The sequence below is a fragment of the Salvia hispanica genome, chromosome 3, assembly GCF_029641045.1.
Source record: "Salvia hispanica isolate PSC_SH4W2 chromosome 3, Shi_PSC_v1, whole genome shotgun sequence".
Classification (NCBI taxonomy): Eukaryota; Viridiplantae; Streptophyta; class Magnoliopsida; order Lamiales; family Lamiaceae; genus Salvia; species Salvia hispanica.
In genome coordinates, this window is record NC_142694.1 from 37480638 (window position 1) to 37502637 (window position 22000).

Below are 22000 nucleotides of genomic sequence, written 5' to 3' on the forward strand. Positions count from 1 at the left end.
CTATACAAAATATAAAAGCATAATTATAGCACAAGCATTAGTATTTATTTAATTATTTAATTTTCACCACCTCCTCCATCACCATTCCCCAAACTTAAATATTTAATTTAATTTAATTAACATGACTACCCATTTTCCCAAATTTTGCAGAGCCCTTCTTTTCATACTAGGAAATAGTGCACATCAGCTGCCGATAACAATTCACACCCGACCACAGAATAAATAGATCAAAATAATTTGTTGTATAGTTGGCGGTGCACAGCGGGGTGAAGCAGAGGTGGGAGAGAAGAGAGATGCGACAATTTTAGTCGCAGGGGTTAGGCCCAGATGGATAGTCACGAGATTAGAGTCAAAAACAGTCGGTCAATGCGGGCCGTGATAAAAGAGACGCGGGCCGGCGGGCCGAGTGATAGGCTCTGTCATGGTAACCGAACGCTGGATAATCCAGTGACTGAGATTGAGTCCGGTGGAGTAGCGGCAACCGAACGGGCACTTATAATTTTATTTTATTTTGTAAAACAAATTTAGTCAAAATATTTGATCCGACACGTGCGACAATCTCCACACAAGCGCTAAAATTGAGGCACCCTACCCCTCTGTCCGCTGCCGCCGCCGCTCACTCGTCTCCCAACTTTTACCTTTCTACAACCAACATTTGCTTTTCTAGAGAGAGAAACAAGCTGTCACCAATCAAAGGGGGGTGATCTTCCGAGGCCACAATCGGATCCGAATCATGTTCACACGCCTCGCTGTCCGCCTCCGCACTCTCGCCCCGCCCCGATCCGCTTCCAAAACCGCCCAATTCTCCCTCGGATCTTCCAGACCATCGGAGAATGTCGTCCGTTCGGCCCCCGTTTTTTCTCGCCTCTTCTCTTCTGAATCCGGTCTAATTTCTGCCCTTTTCAGGATCTTTTCTCTTCGATTTCGGTTCGCGTGAATGTGAATGTTATTTCAAGTGTTTGCGCGTTTTTCCTTTTGGCTGTTTGGTGATTATAAGTCAATGCTGTTTATTGATAGGGAATGTGCCTAAAAAAGTAGAGGATATAGTGCCGATTGCTACTGGTCATGAGCGTGAAGAGCTTCAGGCCGAGATTGAAGTGCGTCATTTTTGCTGTTTTTTGTTTGGTGTTGTTTATCTTACCAGAGTTTTGTTTGGTTCAGGGAAGGGACATTCTGGAAATTAACCATCCGTCTGGTCCATTTGGAACAAAGGTTAGTCCATAAATCATTTTGTTATAGCTACAATTTCGGTCCATGTTTTATCTGCTACGAGATTTTCTTAGGCTCTTAATAGTCTACTAGTGATTAGAAGTTCTGTGTTGTATTAATTTTGATGAGAAGGATATTTAAAGTGTGACGTGGCAGATCAATATTGGGTTTAATGGGAAGGCGCCCTATCTTAGCTCGGACTTAATGAGTATTGGACACTGTGCTGTAAGATTATGTTTTGAATAATGAATATAGAGACATGCCACAGGAGCCACTATATAATTGCTGTGCTTATAGCTATTGTGGCTCTTTAAAAGTTAGTAAGTAGCAGTATTGTTTATCTAGGAGTATTATGTTTGGAAAATCTGCTGTTTAATCTTAATAGATAGGTGCATAACCAAGAAAAATCTGAAGGACCATCTTGAGTTGCTTTGTGGCCTTTTTACATCAATATGTGTCTCATATAATACTCTAGTAAATGATCACAAGAACTCTCTGTGTGTGTGGAGGAGAGAGAGAGAGAGAGAGAGAGAGATGAATAATCACTTTAGTGCATTTCAAAGGTATTTTCAAAGGATTGACTTGCATATTTGCACATTCTTATTAAACTAGTGCTACATGCATGTGAATGTTGATATGTTTACCTGATGCAAAACAAATGTTTCTAGGCCTTGTCTCATGGTAGTTAGTAGATATGTGTCTCCCTTTCAGTTACCCCTCATACCAAAAAGAGTAACAATGAATTATGATACTTAAATATTGAATTGAAATTTGAAAGTTCCATATCCGGATGTTAAAAACAAATGTGCTTCTTTACTCAAATTTACCACCAGTGCGCTGGTTCAGTAGACGAAGTGAAATGCAATGTTGATCCCCAGTCCTACTTTTGGCATGCTGCATTCACCCAGGTTTTCTTGGTTGTGTTGATTAAAGAGGCAATAATCAATGTTCATCCTTCCTACACCTACCCTTTGTCTTTTAGTTGGCTAAGTCTATCTCAGCAAAGTGCAAATCCAAAACAATCACGTCAAAACAATGAGCTGCCTTGTTGTGGTTGAGAAAGTAACCGTTTTGGGGATAGTTATTGAGTATTGACTTAGTTGAAATCCTGCTAATACCATTCAAATGTTGTTGTATGTATTTGTATGATGAATATCTAAGCTCGTAAAATTGTGTGCTTCATTATGTGTTCGTATTGTGTATATCTATGGTCATAAAAATGTGTACTTCATTAGCTCTCACATATTTTAGCATGGAAATAATATTTTTAACAAAGATTATAAGTATATGTTTAGTGTATAAGAGAAATATGCATTTTGAAATTTTTCATGGTAAAAGATTTACATGACTTTGTAAATTTCTATCTGTTATTTATTGTAATTATTGCATTTTAAATGAAGTAATGGTCCTTGTCAGTAACTCTATTGTCTCTTATTTAGAAGATTATGGTGATATGTTTCATTAAATGCATCTTTGATATTCATAAAAATAAAGCAGGTCTAACATATTTTCCGAAAAGGCCTTAACTTGAGTAGGTGATGAACTAAGTCCATTAAAATCTATATTGAGAGCCAGTTCCCTTCCCTATCCTATTAAGCCAACCTTAAACCCAACCAGTTGTAATTTCTGTGCTTCTATTTTAGTTCTGCTTATTCCTTACTGTTGGTGGTTTGCTCATGTGGAACTAGCAACTAGTCGAGTGCAGTAGTGACAGGTGATCTCTGGGCAGAAAGCCAGAATATTGTATTTAGCATCTCGTTTGGTAGTTTGTGTTGAGTAGTCCATCCCGATGCATTAAAAAAATATTGGAAGTTTGGAACAAAGAATAACCTAGACATTAACTTATGGATGAAGTCTGTGTGTGTATATATTAAATTTTATGCTCATCTCAACCTGTGGTTGCTGGCAGGAAGAACCTGCTGTGATCAAGTCTTATTACGACAAAAGAATTGTGGGATGTCCTGGCGATGAAGGCGGTAAGCCAATATGCGTCTATCTTTTGTATCTTTTTTTTTTTACTATACAACTGTTCTATTTCTGCATGCACCTTGAGTCTCTGACCATATGATCTGCACCTGTAATTTTTCAGAGGATGAGCATGACGTAGTTTGGTTTTGGCTGGAGAAGGGTAAGCCACATGAATGCCCAGTATGCTCACAGTACTTTGTGGTAAGTCACACTAAATTTACTAGCATATGTGGGGACTATGCCAACCTCGTGGACTTGTTAATAATTCATTCATCCTTAGTCTTTGCATGACATATCTACAGTTTTGCTATATTTTTTAATCTAATGAACGTAACTATGATTTCATAGCAACAATATGTTTTACCGTTCTTAAGTATATCAAACTAGGTGCAGTTTACCTTTCTTGTTCGTTTTCAGACCTGATTTGTCGCAAATGCTGAATCACTTTTGATTTCCGGTATTTAAATGCTGGGAAGCATGAAAGATTTAATACCCTGCTTTTGTCTCTATGATATTATTTTATTGTAAATAGCTTGGTCTTTTTATGCCATGTGGAAAAGGATGCCTTGTTAGACATTCGAAGTTCTATAAGGAAACCGTTTGTTAATGTCATTGTTATTTGGAATGCTTTTTAAGAGCATATTGAAACAGAAATTAGAAATTAATGTGTTAAAAGATAAGCCATTTTATTCTTATGTATGCTTTTGGAACTCCTCACAGTTATTGCCCAAAAATGTCATGACCCCTTTATTTGTTGACAGCTTGAAGTGGTGGGCCCCGGTGGACCTCCCGATGGACACGGGGATGACGAAGATGATCATCACCACTGAAAGTCGATACGGTCATAGATTTTGCTGGTAAAAGAAAGACTTGTTCAGGCGAGAGAATGATGGATCTTGTAATATTCTTCAGGACAATATTATTGATTTTGCTTGGTTTTCTAAAGGATATTTTAGTCTTGGTGTTGCTTTGGCAACAATTGAAATTGTTTCTCTTGGTTTTGGGGCTTTAAAGCATGATGGCTCATTCCGCCACTCCAAATAACACTCAAAATAATTTATGCCAAATATATCGTCTTCAAACGTGAAGATATGCATTTAGAGCTACCATGCTCGTGCCATTTTCTCTATGTTTTTTTGTTTAGAATTAAATAACTTTTCTTATTAATTTCAACTTTACATGTGGAATGATATTACTAATCTGTTTTCAATTTGTTCGATTATTTCAAAAACCTTTCTGAACCTTTTAATGTTTCATGAATTTATTTTCCAGTTATACTATTTATTTGCATCTCATTATCGATATTATGCTCATCTCATTGGATAAAATATATTTTGAAGATAATTCGAGTTGTAGAACATAAATCAAAAGGGAAAAAGATCTAGATATTATTTCTAGCTTAGTAAAAATCTTATACTCCCTCCGTCAAGTGACCTACTTCTTTTGGGCACGGGATTTAAGGAATGATATTTAAATAAGTTAAAGTGGAGAGAGTAAAGTATGAGAGAAGGAAAAGTAGATGAGAGAAGAGAGAATAAAGTAGGTGGAGAATAAAGTAAGAGAGATGACTTTTTGCTAAAAATGGAAATAAGTCACTTATAGTGAGACACCTCAAAAAGGAATACAGGTCACTTATCTTAGGACGGAGGGAGTATAAAAAATCTGGAAATAGTTTAGTCAAAATTTTAACCAAGTAGTAATGATCAATGGATCAATTGTGTTGATGAAAGCTTAGTCATTGACTCAACACCTTGTAAGCCTATAAAATGATATCAAATGAATTCAACTTTGTTTAACCAGACTGCTTTTATCTAATGTATTATTACTACTTTATTGCCAATAGTAATAATTTATATAATAAAAATATAAATTACTCCTTGTTTTCTGAATTTAATAAATGTGCATTGAATAAGAGTAAAACTAGTTTGTGTTTGTCATTGACATGAATTGCTGAGACATGATTATGAAGATTAATGTTGAGCTCCAAGAAGATAATGTTGAATAGCGTCAGATGAAAGTTCATTGATTGTTTAATTAATATCAGTCCCAAAAGAATGTTGGGAACCATTTAGTTTCGAATTGAATACTGACTCGAGAACTAACAAGAAGCATGTTATTGGGGTAGTAGGTAGATTGCGTTATTATTGCAAAAACTTCTCTAAAGATGCTCATGACATCTTACACCGGGTAGATTCCTAACTTGTGTGCTCTATTTATAGATTTCTCCCAAGAATATTAACGTTACCGTCTCCAAATGTTGATATGTTGCTAGCTTATTTTGGTGAATTCAATTTTTTTTGGAGGGTGTTATGGGAAAAATATAAAGTAAGTGGCAATTATTTGAGTGTTTTGGGAATGAGATCAAGCATCTTGGTTCTTGAACGGTTCTCCAGTTCTTGGTTAATCGGAACCGGAACCGGAACCAGCCGGTTAATTGAGGAACCGAGAATCGAAGAATTGGTTCTGGTTCTGGTACTAGTACTGGTATCAGCAGTGGCAGATCCAGACTTTTGAATTGGGGGTACGAATTTTATGGTAAATAAATATACAATATTTTAAAAATTATTCATTAAAATATAAACAAAAAAGTAAATTTTATACATATACATATAAAACTACTACCACAAAATAGTACCGGCAGTGGCAGATCTAGACCTTTTAAATTGGGGGTACGAATTTTATGGTAAATAAATATACAATATTTTAAAAATGATTCATTAAAATATAAATAAAAAAGTAAATTTTATACAAATACATATAAAACTACTACCACAAAATAGTATTCCCTCCGTCCCACAAAAGATGTCACACTTGTGGGACGACACGAGATTTTAGGAGGTTTTGTTTTGTGTGTTAAATGGAGAGAGAAAATATAATTTTTATATTCATGTGAGAGAGAACTTTTTCTAAAAAGGGAAATGTGACATCTTTTGTGGGACAAACTAAAAAGGAAAGTGTGACATCTTTTGTGGGACATAGGAGATTTTAGGAGGTTTTGTTTTGTGTGTTAAATAGAGAGAGAAAATATAATTTTTATATTCATGTGAGAGAGAATTTTTTCTAAAAAAGAGAAATGTGACATCTTTTGTGAGACAAACTTAAAAGGAAAGTGTGACATAGGGAGTAAAAAAAAACTTCCTAAAATAACTATCTAATATAAATGAAAATAGACTTGAGATTAACATAAATCGATCTCAGGTCTCGGAATGGATAAAATACGCCCCCAACCACTGCACCACTAACACTTTTGGTAATGAGAAATCTGAATATAATATTATGTTGACAAATATTTGGGTACCCCTTATCCTAAGCTCGATCCGCCAGTGGGTACCGGTTCCATTTTAAAAAAACGGTTATGGTTCTTAACTGAGAACTGGATTACAATTCAATTTTTTTTATATAATTTAATATACTAATAAATCTAACTTAATATAATTAATATTGAATTGAAATGAAATAATTTGAATCATTGACAGAATTTTAGGTCTAAACCATGTTAAATTTACGAACTCTATTTTCTGAAGTATTTAAAATGCTAACACTTTTATGCTTTGAATGATCTACAATTATTTTCCATTCAATTTGATAAACTAACTACTATGAGTAGAATATCATGAGTTTGTTTTTCCATAAGTACAAGATCATTTGAAATAATAGAAATTTAATATTTTAACAAATTTGATGTAATAATTCATTTAACATGCGATTTAACTTGTTTGTGAATAATTTATTAATTTTTCTGTTTTAAGCAAAAAAGTCACAACAAGATTATTTAGTATTGGAAATCTCATTGAATAAATGTTTAGCCAAAAAAGGGAAAATGAAATTTCAGTTTTAAAACTTCTTTTTACATAAGAAAAATGCCAAATTTTAGAACTTCTATTTTTATTTTAAAAAAAATTGCCAACATAAATTAGTCTGACCTAATATTTGTTAATTCGTTTGATGATTCTTTACGACATAGTACACTTGACATCACTCTTACCCATCAACTAACGACATGAATATTGTTGGTTGTTGGTTTGTATTTTTTGTGTTTATTTGAATTTTTAGGTATTAGTATTTGTTATATTTTTATATGTTGAATTATTATGTTTTTCATATTTAAAGTATTTAAAATTACAAATACATTCTGATTAATATTACAAATCGGTTCCACTACCATGGTTTATGAAAAATTGAAACCGGTCAACCAATTTGGTTAGAACCAGAACCAGTCGAATAAGCAAGTCTATCTCTAAGAGAGGCACGAAACATATTTTGCAATAGATTTAACTTTCCAATTGTATTCGAATTCATCCCTAACATCTTAATTTTTTAAATTTTTTTGAGGTTAATCTTAATTAATCATGATCCAATAACGAAAAAAGAATGTTTTACAAAATCTCTAATAGTAGTAAAATGTGAAATATGTTATACTAATGTGAAATATGTTATACTTCTCAACTCTATTCATAATCCATTAATTAAAATAATATTTTTAATTTATTAATTATAGAATAAATAATTTATCAATTGAAGTGTGAGTAACAGTAATTATGTTTTTCACCAATAATGTTTTACTTTGACAATGCATGATGTACTTGTGATTAATTATGCTTTTAAATTCTCACATATTCTATCAACGTGGAACTAGTTTACATTTGATTATGCAGTTATATGCTTTTAACAGTTCAGATAGATGACAACTAAGCAAGGAATTATAGAGTAAGATATTTTGTGTGTGAGTAGACCAAGCGATAGAGAGGATAATACCTTTGGCCTCACAATCGAGTCCTCCGTGGTGCAGCATTTAAATTTAAATTCGTTTACTAAAAAAAAATGGAGTTAGATATTTAGAAATTTTGATGGAGGCACAGTTGCAGTTCTGCAAGCTTCAAAATTTTGAAGCAGGAAGCGAATTGCTCAACTACTAATGTAGTTCCAAGGAATTCAAGGTGGTGTTGTCAACTTATGGATTGATGTATTTTGTTTGAAAGGCAATTTTTTTAGCCATTTACACCCCAAACTGGCCATTATCTTTTGTACTTGTAATATGAGTCTAGTGATTTTTTTTAAATTAATTTGTTCCCTAAGCTGAGTTATTATAAATGTATATATTTGATTTAGCCATTTTGATAGTCTCTTGATCACTAGCTAATGAAGTACTCAATTATATAATTTCATCAAAAGTGAGGTAGGTTCATATGGTTTTGACTTTTGACATAAATTTTTACTGTAGTCTATCATGTTATAGGGTCCATCAAATTTATCTTTTCTTGTATCTGATGTTAATAACATCTCCATATTATGCTGAAGAATGGTTTAAATGGATACAATACATACACCGTAATAATAGAGAGATAAGTAAACTAACTAGAATACAGTTACTAGCAGTACTATCTTTCTCAATTTGAATTTTGTAATTATTTTGTTTCAAATTTAAGAGTAATTAATTACTCTAAAGTTAGTCTGCATAATTTCTTTACTTCGAATTTTTAATGATAAAGTAGAAACGAAGTAAAAGCTGAGTGCTGAATCACACGTACACGCGTCACACAAGTAAACACGTGGCACCTCCTTGTTTCCCAGGAAACTCTATATATATCCAATGCAATTCCGTTCCTTCTTACCTCAATATATTCAACTCTTTGCTTTCCAACAACAAACACCTTCAAATCAAAGTCAATATTTTCACTCAAATCATCCCAAAAAAATGTCTTCTCACGAGCAAAGCTACAGAGCTGGTGAAGCCAAGGGCCATGCTCAGGCAACTCTCCTCTCTCTCATGATTCCCTCTGTTATTCACTATTTTAGTATTTCCTTCTTTTCAGAATAGGAGTCTTATTTAGTTATTGCATGAATTTTAAGAAAGGCAAAGAGACTAACTTGAATAAGTTAGTGAAATATGAGTTTTAATTATATATATGAGTTTTATACTACCTCCATCTTCTAAACTTTGCCCCAGTTTGATCCGACACGGGTTTTAAAAAATGTAATGAAAAATTAATTGAAAAAGTCAGTGGATTGTTGTTCTACTTTTATATAATAATTTTATAATAAAATGTGATTAAGAATGAGTTAGTGGAATATGGGATCTACTGTTAAAAATGGTAAAAGTGAAATGAGATAAATTTTAGAGAGGGACGAAAATGGAAAAAATGGGACAAATTTCAGGGACGGAGGTAGTAACAAAATATGAGAGGAATAAGTTATAGAATATGAAATGAAATAAGACTTTTGTTCAATATTTTTATTGTGGGACGTTGGACTTATTAAGTAATTAGTTGATAAATAAATGCAGGAGAAAACCGGGCGTGCGATGGATGCGGTGAAGGACAAGGCTGAGGCGGCGAGGGACAAGGCCTCGGAGGCCGCAGACGCAACGAAGGAGCGCGGCCGCGAGACCAAGGAGCAGACGGGGAGCTACGCGCAGGCGGCCAAGGACAAGGCCGCCTCAGCGGCGGAGGCCACTAAGGAGAAGGCGTCGCAGATGGCGGAATCGGGCAGGGAGACGGCCGCTGCTGGGAAGGAGAAGACGGGAGGGTTTCTGCAGAAGACCGGGGAGCAGGTGAAGGGGATGGCGCAGGGGGCTGCCGATGCGGTGAAGCACACTTTCGGGATGGCGGAGGAGGATGATGAAGATGTTGTGCTTAAGAAGAGAGATGATACTAATTATTAAGTTTGTTTTTATGTGGTTTTCTTCTTGCTTTTTTTTTTAGTAAGAAACCGACTTTGGAAATCTCTCTCCCTCTTTTCTTAGGGGGTGTTTAATTTTAAGTGTGTTTGCAATAAAACTTGATACTTCTCTTTTGTTTTTGTTCTCGTTTAATTTTAATGTGAACTTTAATTAAATTGCGTGTGTCATTTTGATAGTTGAATCAATAGGGATAATAGGATCATATGTTCCATAGATGTTGGCATGTTGCAATGCGTGTTATCATTTTTTTTATGGATACATCTTCAACAAAAATAAAAAATTGATTTTGTGAAAATATCCTTTTGAGTGTTACTATTAATTAATTCTATAGAAGGTGATTAATCGAAAAATAAATATGAATGATTAAATATTTATTGTTTATATGGAGGAAATTTTAAAAATGTATGAAATTGAAATATTGAACGTTGTCATCATGGTTGGTGAAATTTGCTTCTTTAATATGAAGTTCCCTTCTTGAAAATCGCGGATCATCTCTACCCCATAAAGAAGAAGACAAAATCGTTTAATCGAATCCAAAATTATAGAATGAGTTCGATATTTTACTTTCTCGAGTCCTCCCACATGTCTCGTTTTCATTTTTAGTACACCCAATGAAGATATGTCACACATCATTATGTGAAAGAGCCATCACTAAAGTTTTATTGTTTCTCTCTGTATTTAAAATTTTAAATGCATTCTACTAGAATCTCATCTCATCTCATCTCATCTCATCCAATAAGTGAGATATAAATTTTCCTTTCTAGATTTAACAGTAACTTTTATAATCTCATCTCCAATGAGTGAGACATCATTTTTTTTCTTTCTAGATTTAATTATTTGTCGATATTTAACGTGTACTAAACTCAAAGTAGACATCTTAGTTAGTCTTGATTTTGATTTGATTGTTTGTCACATATCTAAATTCTAATACGATTGCAAATTATGTTTTAAAAATTTAATTTGGTTTGTTTTTGTCTAAATGACTATATGTCTATTATGTTCCTTTGTTCAAGGAAAACTCAACCTAACTTTTCTAGTCTTCCCATCTCTATTTATTACTCTTATTTTGTCAGTGTTTACTGTTTAATTAATCACAAAAACAATTTGCTGAATAATAGGCCCTCGTATAAGTTGTTTATTAAAGTTAGGGGCGAGGAAAAAAATTGAAAACCGAATATCCGAACCGAACCAAGCCGAAATTTTGAAATTCGGTTCGGTTTTTTCGATTTTTTGGTTCGGTTCGGTTTTAAAAAATTTTAAAAAAAAATCTGTCGGTACGGTTCGGTTCGGTTTGGGCGAAAAAAAAAGAAGAAAAACCGAAAAACCAAATTATAATTTAAATATAATATTTTATATACTTATTCTATTAATTTAAATATATTATATCATATATATAATATATTTTCTTTTAATATATTTTATATAATATGTATTATATAGGGATGTATTCATATACTTTTCTCATATTTTGTTCTTTTTCCTTTTTAATCTTGTTCATCCATTTGCAAGATCTAATGGCCCAAAATAGGTCCTGATTAATTAAATTATATTCATTAAAATAATCGAAAAGGGCCTTATTATCTTTCACATTTAATTTAGTTATGGTAAGTAGCTTGATTTTCTCCATCAAAAGATTTCAGACTTTATTTTCTAATAGGGTCTTATTTTCTAATAGGGTCTGCTGTATTGTATTTCACAATTTATGTAATGTATGAATATCAGTGTATAATGCATTCATTCTTTTCCGTAATGTATGATTTATGGCATATAATGACTATAAATTCTGATATGCATGTTGTTTTGTTTTTATGTGTAGTGTTCGTTATACCAGAATGTTCTCCACAATAGAAGCTTAATTTGCACAAGTTCATAAAACTTGAAATTGTTCACAACTAGCTAACCAACAAGTCTGATATTATCACTTCCAACATTAAGCTATCAAAACAAAAAAAAAAAAAGGAAAAAAAACAGTGTTCCAATCCCAAAAAAACATCATATCCATAAAGTATCCATACGATCACTCCCCATACTTCTCCACCCCATACATCCTATCCACTCTTTACGGGATGTACTGGTCTTTGCTTTGTCCTCTGATAATCTATGCCGAAGCTTCTGGGCTAATACAATTAGAATTACATCATCTACTGCTTCATCAAAATCAACGCGACGCTGCTTACTTGCTGACCAAAAAAAAGAAAGAGACATATATTCCATGAGTTTTCTGTAATGCACAAAATTTTGCACATTAATGTTAACTAATGAGTAAATAATGCATAAAAATCAATTTATCCGATGCATAGATAGACACCTTTTCTCAATAATGTAAAATGTCTACTATGTAATGCATAATATCAGCATAATAATGCATAATATGAACTTAATAATGCAAATATTTACTATTACAAATTGGGTAACTAATACAAAGATTCAAACTTAGAAATAGTACAATTTAGCTTATACTTAAAAACGTACACACCATTACTTAATAATATACATTTTCAACTAAATAATGCATATTATTAACCAAATAATGTACATATTTGAAACTGTTTCAATGTAACCAATGTACATATTATTATCCGTAAACACAATGAACAAATAATGTTCATTTTCAACCAAATAATGCAGCATATGTGCATAATATTGTGACAACAAAGGACAACACTTCAAACAACAATTGAAAAGAGATATAATAAACTTATAATGCTAATAATAATGATACAAATGCAAAAAAAAAAAAAAACTGAATAATGCACCAAAATGGAAGACAAGAAACTTGCAGAGTGTTAAAATGGCGCAGCATTCTCACCTTCGGATTGCGTCGGCTGACTTTTGTATGGGCGACCTCTTTTCGACATCCCAACGCTAACAAACACAACAACAACAGAAACCATTTTAGATTTTACACAGAACGATAGCTCATTCGTCTACGGAACCAACAAACATACAACCTATACCCAAACCTAAAGCAAAATCGACAAATTCAGGACGAATTCAACCCAAAAAACTAACATCAAACCAAATACAATTCAGAAACCAACAATAAACATCCAAATATTCATAACCCATCTTCTAATGCTCACAGTTCCACATTTTTTCAAAGAAATCAAACTAAAAATCGCGACTTTATAAGCTTACCCTTTATGAAAATCGGAGATGAATTGTTGTCCGACGGCGCCCGCGAACTAAAATCGGAACTTTGAGACTCGCAATCGTCCACCCACGGTCGATTTTCACAGTGAGAATCGAATGAGAGACTAGTTGTCGACGGCGGCTAGGGTTTGAATGGGTTTGAAAAGGGAAAGAAGTTGTTTTGATCGTGGTTTGACGTGATAGAATGAGAGAGAGTAAGAAGTTGGAAGGTCTATGAAAAGCCCGCTTAATTATCGGACCTTCCGTTTTGAAACGTTTCCAGACATTACATTTTTACTATTATAACCTCATAATGCACAGAATACTACTCATAATGCAATGCGGCATTAAATTCATAAATCTAATCTTGACCGTCCACTACTCTAATCTAATGGAAGTGATTAAGAAGGAAATAGTATCTTAAAGGTTAAAAGGAGTTTAATGCTCCCCGTATTACTAATTTTATATTATACTCCCTCCATCCCACTTTAGGAGTCCCAGTTTACTACTTTTGAGTGTCCCACTTTAGGAGTCCCGGTTGGAATATTCCATAATTGGTAACAGGCCCCACATTCCACTCACTTTTTTCCACTCACATTTTATTATAAAACTAATATATAAAAGTAGGACCCACATTCCACTATCTTTTTTCATCAACTTTCCTTTGTATTTCTTAAAACTCGTGCCGAACTCAACCGAGACTCCTAAAGTGGGACGAAGGGAGTATATTTATATTATATTAGTATATATAAAATAAATAAGTTATATATATATATATATTAATATATACTCCATATTTTTTCGGTTTTTATTGAAAATTTCGGTTTTTTGGTTTAATTCGGCTCTTTTAGTTCGGTTTTTCGGTTTTTCTGTTCGGTTCGGTTCGATTTTGATTTTCAAGGAAATTCGATTTTTCGGGTTCGTTTGGTTTGGGCAAAAAACCAAACCGAAACCCGAATGCACACCCCTAATTAAAGTCATAATAATGTTTTTTAGAGGTAATTAAATAATACATACAAAATGTTTCACCAATGTTTCAATTTAGTACAAAAAGTTTTAAGTTTACGTGTTTCATACAAAAGTTTACTTAGTGCTCCAAATATATATATTCCGTTAAATCCTTCTAACACCGTTAACTCTCTTCTTTTTTCTTCCTGTTCACTCCCAAATTAATAAATTAGGATTTTACCATAAATGATCATTGTGTATTAGCTAGTAATCACTCTGAAGAACTCCGAAGAATTCAAGATCATTCTTTTCTCTCTCTAGATTCATGGTTCTTCCATTTCTTGCTATTCTACACCATCTGCATAGTTAGGGTTTCGGAACCGCCGCTTCACAAACCGGAACCGGCGGCGATTCGGCGGTTCTAGCGGGCCGGTTTAGGTTTAACAAAATGTGAAACTAGAACCGCCGGTTCAATTAACTTTTTTTTTATTTTTTATAAAAATTGATTTTTATATATAAAAAACAACTTTCACAAATAAATGATAAATGAATATAAGAATATAAGAAATTCATAAAAACCCATATATTTGATGGGCTTGTGAATTCTGTGAAACCATTCTTGGTTATTTCTCTTTTATAGAGACATCCTTGAATGTTTTAGGTTAAACTTTCGATATGAGACAAAATGTGTTGAAGTATTTTCTTTTATAACTACATGTTTAGAGTATTCATTCATCTTTTTCCAATCTGGGATACAAAACTTTCTTTGGTCTTCTACTTTTCTTTATTTTTTGTATAATATATATATATAAGAAATTATTATTTGAATATATTCTTGATTGATAAAAAAAATAATTATTGACAAATATGATTGTATATAGAAAAATAATTATTTGTATAATGGTTATCATTAGATTTATACAATTTGTGTTATAATTAATCTTTATGTGTATAATAGTATTTATTTGTTGACATGTACATAAATTTAAACATAAGCAAATTGATATCGATAAATAACCAATGAATAATAGTTCATGTAATAATATTTGTTGTTAAATAATAATAATAAAAGATAGAGTATTAATATAGACAAAGAATGATGAGACATCTATCATATAGTTATAAATAATGACTTTTATCCCACATTGAAAGAAAGAGTAACACATCTAAGAATGTATAACTATAAAAGAGAATAATCCAATACACACTATCTTCCAAATTAAAGCCTCAAAATTTCAAATCCAACTTTAATATTGACATTTTATAAATCAAAGGTCTAACTTAAAGTATTGTTAAAGTATTGTTAATTGTTTATTAATTTTTATAAGTAAATTATAATCATTATAAGTTGTAACTTTTAGTCTTGTTCAAATTTATTATCAATAAAATTGTAATTTTCACCTTATTGTTTGAATTTTATTTATGCATATTTTATTTTATACATAATAAAGACAAAAAAAGACAAAGATAAAAAAAAAATATTCAATTGCTCATACTTAAAGTTAAACCTTTTGATTTTTAAAATATCAATACTTCAACTGAAAGAGAGTGTATTGGATTATTCTTTTTTATAATTGCACATTCTTGGATGTGTTACTCTTTCTTTCAATGTGGGATAAAAGTCATTATTTATAACTACTATATGATAGATCTCACATCATTCTTTTGTCTATATTACTCCTACTACTCTATCTTCTATCTTTTTTGTATATTCATTAGTTGTTTATCATTATCGATTGCTTATGTTTATAAATTTATGTATATTTTAACTAATAAATACTATTATATACATTAAAAGAATAATTTTTATACAAATTGTATAAAACTAACGATAACTATTACACAAATAAATATTTTTCTATACAAATCATATTTCTCAATAATTATTTTTTATTTATTTTTATCTATCGAGAATATATTCAAATAATAATTTTGTTTATATATATTATACAAAAAATGAAGAAAAGTAGAAGACAAAAGAAATTTTTGTATCGCACATTGGAAAAAGATGAATGAATGCTCTAAACATGTAATTATAAAAGAAAATACTCAACACATTTTGTCCCACATCGAAAGTTTAACTTAAAACATTCAAGGATGTCTCTTTAAATGAGAAAATCAAGAATGGTTTCATAGAGTTCATAAGCAAAAAAAAAAAAAAAATTAAACCGCCGAACTGGCCCGGAACCAGCGGTTTTCGCTGGAAACCGGCGGTTTTGAACTAGCACCGGAACTGGCAGTTTTTTGAACTGGAACCGGAACCGCCTAGGACCTAGCCGGGCTGGTTCAGGTTCATGAAAATGTTGAACCATGAACTGCCGGTTCTGAATCAGAACTGGCGGTTTTTGAACCGTGTGCACACCTATGCATAGTTAATAAAAATTGGGATATTGACATCTCTAATATCACGAAACTTTCAAAAAGTTGAGTTTTTCCCACGAACTTTAAAATTGACAAATAATATCACGAACTTTACCCCGTGTTTGTTTTTTCCCATAAATGAAAAAATTCCCACAAATAATATTATGATACCGATTTTTTTTCGTAATTTCTCGACAACAATTTTAAAAGTTTCAAGTTTTTCAATTTTTGAAGATAGTTTTTCTTGAAGTACACCCTCTAAAATTGTTCTTCAATCTATTAAAATAACATGAATTTTTCCATTCGTGGGAAAAAAAACAAATACGGGATAAAGTTCGTGATATCATTTGCCAATTTTAAAGTTCGTGGGAAAAACCCAACTATTTAAAAGTTTCGTGATATTAGATGCCAATATTCCATAGAATTTTACAAAAGTTTTGCAAACACTTAATTGGGTGTGATAAAAGCACTCTATCATAACATTCTATTATTTGCTATATCACTACAACACTTATTCCTCTCTTGCTCACTCACATACAAAGTAGCCCACAAATCTCTACTTCCTTTCTTCCCGACAAAAGGAGGTTTCATACTACTATATCTTCTTCTTTTAGAAAGAAAAAAGATATTGAATCCTGAACAGTTTTATGCTTATAATCTTAGAATTCTGATTCTGATATTAAAATGGACGTAGATTTGGGAGTGAACAAGAAGACAAAAGAAGAGAACTAAAGGTGTTAGAAGGATTTAATGAAATGTATAAATTTGGAGCACTAAGTAAATTTTTTGGTATGAGATACATAAACTAAAAACTTTTTGTACTAAATTAAAATATTGATAAAACATTTTGTATTTATCATGTAATTACCCTGTTTTTTTAATTAAAAATGTTAGTACTATGTGAAGTCTACTCCTTATTGACGTGAATAAAAGAAAAAAGGGGTTTTCAATTATTAAGAGCCAGGAAGGGAAAGAAGTCAAAAGAAAAAGCATTCTAAAAAGAGAGAACCAAATCAAGAAATTGGCCCACTATATATTGCTATGGCTCTCTTCTTCGTTAACGTCGTCCACTGCTCCTATACTGTTTCTCCGCCACCACGATTCTCTCTCTTTTCTCAATTTTCCGATGGCCGCGTGTAAGCTTTCTCTCCCTCTCTCAACTCCCACCGCTTTCTTTATGTTTAATGCTGTTTACATCTCATGAAAATGCGATCCGTGCCGATTCCTTTCCAGCTATGCTATTCTTCGTTAACGAATCGTGTTATTGTGGAATTTGTGCAATTAGGTTTTCTCTATTATCGTGCATTTAATTACTTCGATTTTTTCGGCAGTTAGTGTGTGGATTTCGTGTTAATTGTTGAATTTTGATTATTATCGTGCATTGGGGAGAACAAAGATTTAATTTTTTGCTGAATTCTGTGGTGATTAATTGTTGCAGGTGGTATTGGGCCTTCAGGTGTTAAAATAAAGAACTTGGATTTTGGTTCTGCAAGGCCAAAATTGACAACTCTGCAACCCTTGCATGGCTTAAGAACGCCCAGAAGTCTTCAATTTGATGGTTTAGTGTTGTTGAATAGACCGAAGAAGTCGATCGTTGCATTTCGAACTTCAGCTATTGAGGATGGTTGTGAGTACATTTTATTTTGGTGTTTCAAGATCTATTTGTGGTGGCATTAGCCTCTCTGATTTGAATTTAAGTTTCATTGTTGATGCATCTTTGTTATGAATGGCCTCATGTTGACACTAGTGGGAGAATTTACTAATTGTAGTGTAATCAGTTTAAATAGTAGGTTGTTTTTTGGTGAATTGGAAAGGGCTTGTCATTGATGGATGAATACTCCATAAACTCAGGCAATCATCTCATATCTATTGATTGTTTCTTGGACATGCTTTTATCACAAGGATTTAGTGAATTATGTTCTTTTCTTCTTGTGAATTGACTAGTTATATATTACACCAACACAATTGCCAACTTGATAGTTTAGCCTATCAAGTACACCATGATCAAATGGAGTGACATATTTAAAGTAAGAGAACTCAGATTTAAGTTCAGTGGATTGTAAGCATAAACAGAAATAGTAATGCATATGTTTGGAAGAAATAAAGTAAAATCCTTCTGTATTCATTTGACATCTGCTGGTCCAAATAAACATTTTGTTTCACAGCACTATATATGTTGCACCCTTCACTTTCTCTTTCTAATGCAGCTTCTCTTTCATTGACAGCAGCAAAAGCCAGTGTGGAAGATGATTCTAAAGAAACTGTAGCAACTGATGCAGTCAGCCCTCTTATTCCGAATGCATTTGAGGTAAGTTGCTCAAGATTTATAATTATATACATCAGCTTTATTTAGCCTTTTCCTGAATATTGAGGTATTTTCCATGCTGTGGCTTTATTGATTACTAAGATCTGACATCATTGAAAGAGAGATTTTAATAATTTGTCTGTATCATCTGCTGTGAATACAATCAGCCATCCGCATTTTGTAGTCTTCTGAAGAAATATCTAAGAAGTCAGATGCTATGTATTTTCTCAAACATTTTTAACATGGAAGCAGCCCCCTAGGAGGAGTAAGATAAAGAAAAATAGGAAAACCAGCTTCTAACTGATTCAAGATTCATTCCATATCTAATTGGTAGTAAGCTAAGAACATTGAATCAGCTAGGGAAACCAGCTGCTAACTCATCAGCAAGGAGAATAAGGTGAATGTTGTCAACTTTTTTCTGCGTCTTTTATTTTACTTTTCTTTTAACAGCTAATGGTGGATTTATATCGTCTAAATTTCATATGCTATTGTTAAGGCTCATTGAAAGGGTCAACTAATCTTTAGTTCTTTCCAAAGTACATACTGGATGAAATGACTGTTATGCATAAATGGCAGTTTTTTTATGCTGCTCATGAAAATTTGTAATGTATGGTCATTTGTCCTCATCACTGGTTGGTTGCAGCCATCTTATTGAAATCTCATTTTCCAGGTGGAATCTCTTTTGGCGATACTATGTGACACAACATCAATTGCGGAATTTGAGCTTAAAGTAAGCTATTTGTCCTATTTCTCATATGCTAATTTTGTTGTTGTCTATGGTTAGCTCGGAAAATCCTTTAGCCTTGTAGTTTACCCTTACTGTTTTGATTTATCCTGTATGTTTATGATCAGCTTGGAGGATTCCGGTTACACGTCTTAAGAGACCTGGCCAAACAAAGTGCACCTCCACAGATTCCTGCTCCTGTTACTGCTCATGCAGTTGTTGAGACATCTGCTGCAAATGGCTCAGCGTCATCACCATCGTTGGCACTCTCCGTACCAGCTTCTGCCCAAGGTGGAGGCCAATCTCTGCTTGATAAGGCAGCAGATGAGGGCTTGGTGATACTTCAATCTCCTAGGGTAAATATCCAATGGTTATTTTCTGTGAAGAATGATGGAATTTCCTCGGTGTTTGCATCACTAACTTTATATTGGATGCAGGTTGGGAATTTTAAAAGATCCAGGACCATTAAAGGGAAGAAGGCTCCTCCTTCTTGCAAAGAGGTAGCTGTGTGTGTTTGTGTGTTTTCCTTTATGGGGTTGGTAGTATTTATCTCATGTGTTTATGGAACGGTGTGGCTTTTATAATGATTTTGTGACTCTTGCTTCTAGAAAGTGTGTAGTTTTTTTTTCCTTTTCTCAAAATATTCTGACAATTTTAATCATTTGTAGCTTACATATGTCGTTTTTTTAACTCGATGATATGGAATCAGTGTCACAAAGAAGATCTAATCTGTAGTTGGATATACTTGCATTCCCTATTGAGTATTGACTTGATTGAGTTGTCACTGTTGTTGCATAACAGAAAGACGAGGTAAAGGAGGGACAGGTGCTGTGCTATATTGAACAGCTAGGCGGAGAGATCCCCATTGAGGTTTGTGTCCGCCTTTCTTCTTTACCCACATGGTTGAGTTCAAACACCATTATGTTCATTTTTTTATTTCAACACCATTAGTTACAAATAATGCAGTTAGGATAAGATGTTAAGAGCTGACCTGTTTCGATTCTCTCTCTTTATTTTTGATCAGTCGGACATATCTGGAGAGGTGGTCAAGATACTTAAAAGGGACGGCGGTATGCATCTTCCTTCCTTTTTGCTTTAGTTGATGAAAGAGTTGGGGATTTTTATTACTACTTTGCATACAACATATGCTAATAATCTGGGTGTAAATCTTGTCATTCGCAGAACCTGTTGGGTATGGTGATGCCCTTATCGCTGTCCTTCCTTCGTTCCCCGGAATAAAAAAGCTTCAATAGGTTGACATACGGTCCTTGCAGCAGTACTTGTTCCGTTCCATTCTCTCTCTCTGTTCTATGCGTGAATGATTATTCTGTGATGTGGATATTGTTGAGAATCATTTTGGTAGAATCTCAGATTATTTGAACTTGGAAATGGAATAGTAGAATATTTATTTTCTCATGCTGCCTGTTGCCTTCATTTCTGTTAACTTGTTGAAGCATTGGCTTTATTTATGTATTCCAATTTCCATATTTTTTTTTTAATGAATTCAAGAAAAATATGATAAATCGATGAGCTACAAGTTATTCTATTATTAACAACATATTTATTTTGTCAATATACTTATTTTAATTTGAATCAAAATAGGATATACTAACGTTAAAAATGATATAATCAAGGTGATAATAGAATACTTAAAGAATCTCAACTATTGTATGAGCGATCTTCATTATGGTTTTGTCGATTCCTACAAGAATAATTACTCCCATCGTGACAATTGAGTTTTATATAGTACTGTAGTACTATGAAGTTGAAAATGTATGTTTTTAACGGCATCTTTAAGGGAAGAGGTAAACTAATATAACTATCATATTTACTTTTTCTTCATGAAAAATTATTCTCTAAGGGAAGAGGTAGTTGAAAAGGTATTATATATTTTCCCATTTTGAAGAGGTATCTTTACCTCTCGGAGAGGTAGGTAAAATCATATAACCACCATATTTACCTTCTTTTCATAAAAAATCATTCTCCAAGGGAAAAGGTATTACACCTTATGTTTTTTTAATGCTTTTATACTAAGTAATATTTTATTTTTTTTAAATGATATACCTTTCTATATACCTTTTATCCTTAGAGTTGATTGATTTTTAGAAAGGTATATTGCACTTTTTGAGAAGGTATAAACATGATATACATTTTTCATTTACCTTCTCCCCTTGGAGATGCTCTAGGGGGAGAAGGTATATAGAAAAGGTATATTATGTATTTACCTTCTTAAAAAGCGAAATATACCATTCTAAAAAGTAACACATTCCAAAGGGAAAAGGTATATAGAAAGGTAAATGATTTTTTAAAAATAAAATAACAGTACAAAATGCATTAAAAAATATAAAGTGCCCTTTTTAAATACCTTTCCCCTTGGAGAAGGGTTTTTTAATGAAAAAAAGGCAAATATGGTAATTATAAGATTTTACCTCTCCATCCATGAAGAGGTAAAGATGTTTCTTCAAAATGAGAAAATGTATAATACCTTCTCAAAAATACCTCTCCCCTTGGAGAAGGATTTTTCTTGAATAAAAGGTAAATATGATAGTTATATTAGTTTACTCTCCATTTACCTCTTCCCTTAGAGATGCTCTTATCATCTCCAAGGAGAAAAGGTAAATTGAAAAGGTATATTTCTCCCTTACCTTCTTAAGAAGGTAATTATACCTTCTCA

At 32.7% G+C, this 22000-nt stretch overlaps 3 protein-coding genes across 6 annotated transcripts; all 3 read left to right on the plus strand.

The window, feature by feature from the left end:
• Window positions 1-573: 573 nt before the first annotated feature.
• On the plus strand, window positions 574-4306 carry LOC125209114 (Rubredoxin-like superfamily protein). The gene is made up of 6 exons (XM_048108722.2): window positions 574-884; window positions 1018-1097; window positions 1162-1212; window positions 3119-3185; window positions 3299-3378; window positions 3939-4306. Exons 1-6 carry the CDS (start codon window positions 734-736, stop codon window positions 4005-4007), a joined length of 498 nt encoding a protein of 165 aa, XP_047964679.1. The 5' UTR covers window positions 574-733; the 3' UTR covers window positions 4008-4306.
• A 4487-nt stretch (window positions 4307-8793) lies between these two features.
• On the plus strand, window positions 8794-9969 carry LOC125212227 (uncharacterized). Its single transcript, XM_048112327.1, has 2 exons — window positions 8794-8926; window positions 9461-9969. Exons 1-2 carry the CDS (start codon window positions 8873-8875, stop codon window positions 9836-9838), a joined length of 432 nt encoding a protein of 143 aa, XP_047968284.1. The 5' UTR covers window positions 8794-8872; the 3' UTR covers window positions 9839-9969.
• A 7317-nt stretch (window positions 9970-17286) lies between these two features.
• Window positions 17287-20742, plus strand: LOC125211685 (Single hybrid motif superfamily protein). Of its 4 annotated transcripts, none has more exons than XM_048111579.2 (9): window positions 17287-17433; window positions 17736-17924; window positions 18523-18605; window positions 19273-19332; window positions 19455-19682; window positions 19764-19826; window positions 20128-20196; window positions 20351-20396; window positions 20509-20742. In XM_048111579.2, the coding sequence occupies exons 1-9, from the start codon at window positions 17424-17426 to the stop codon at window positions 20577-20579; spliced, it is 819 nt and encodes a 272-aa protein (XP_047967536.1). In that variant the 5' UTR covers window positions 17287-17423; the 3' UTR covers window positions 20580-20742. The 4 variants fall into 4 exon arrangements, with proteins under 4 accessions (XP_047967536.1, XP_047967538.1, XP_047967537.1 ...); XM_048111581.2 differs by having other exon boundaries at window positions 18526-18605; XM_048111580.2 differs by having other exon boundaries at window positions 17736-17921.
• Window positions 20743-22000: the final 1258 nt, after the last annotated feature.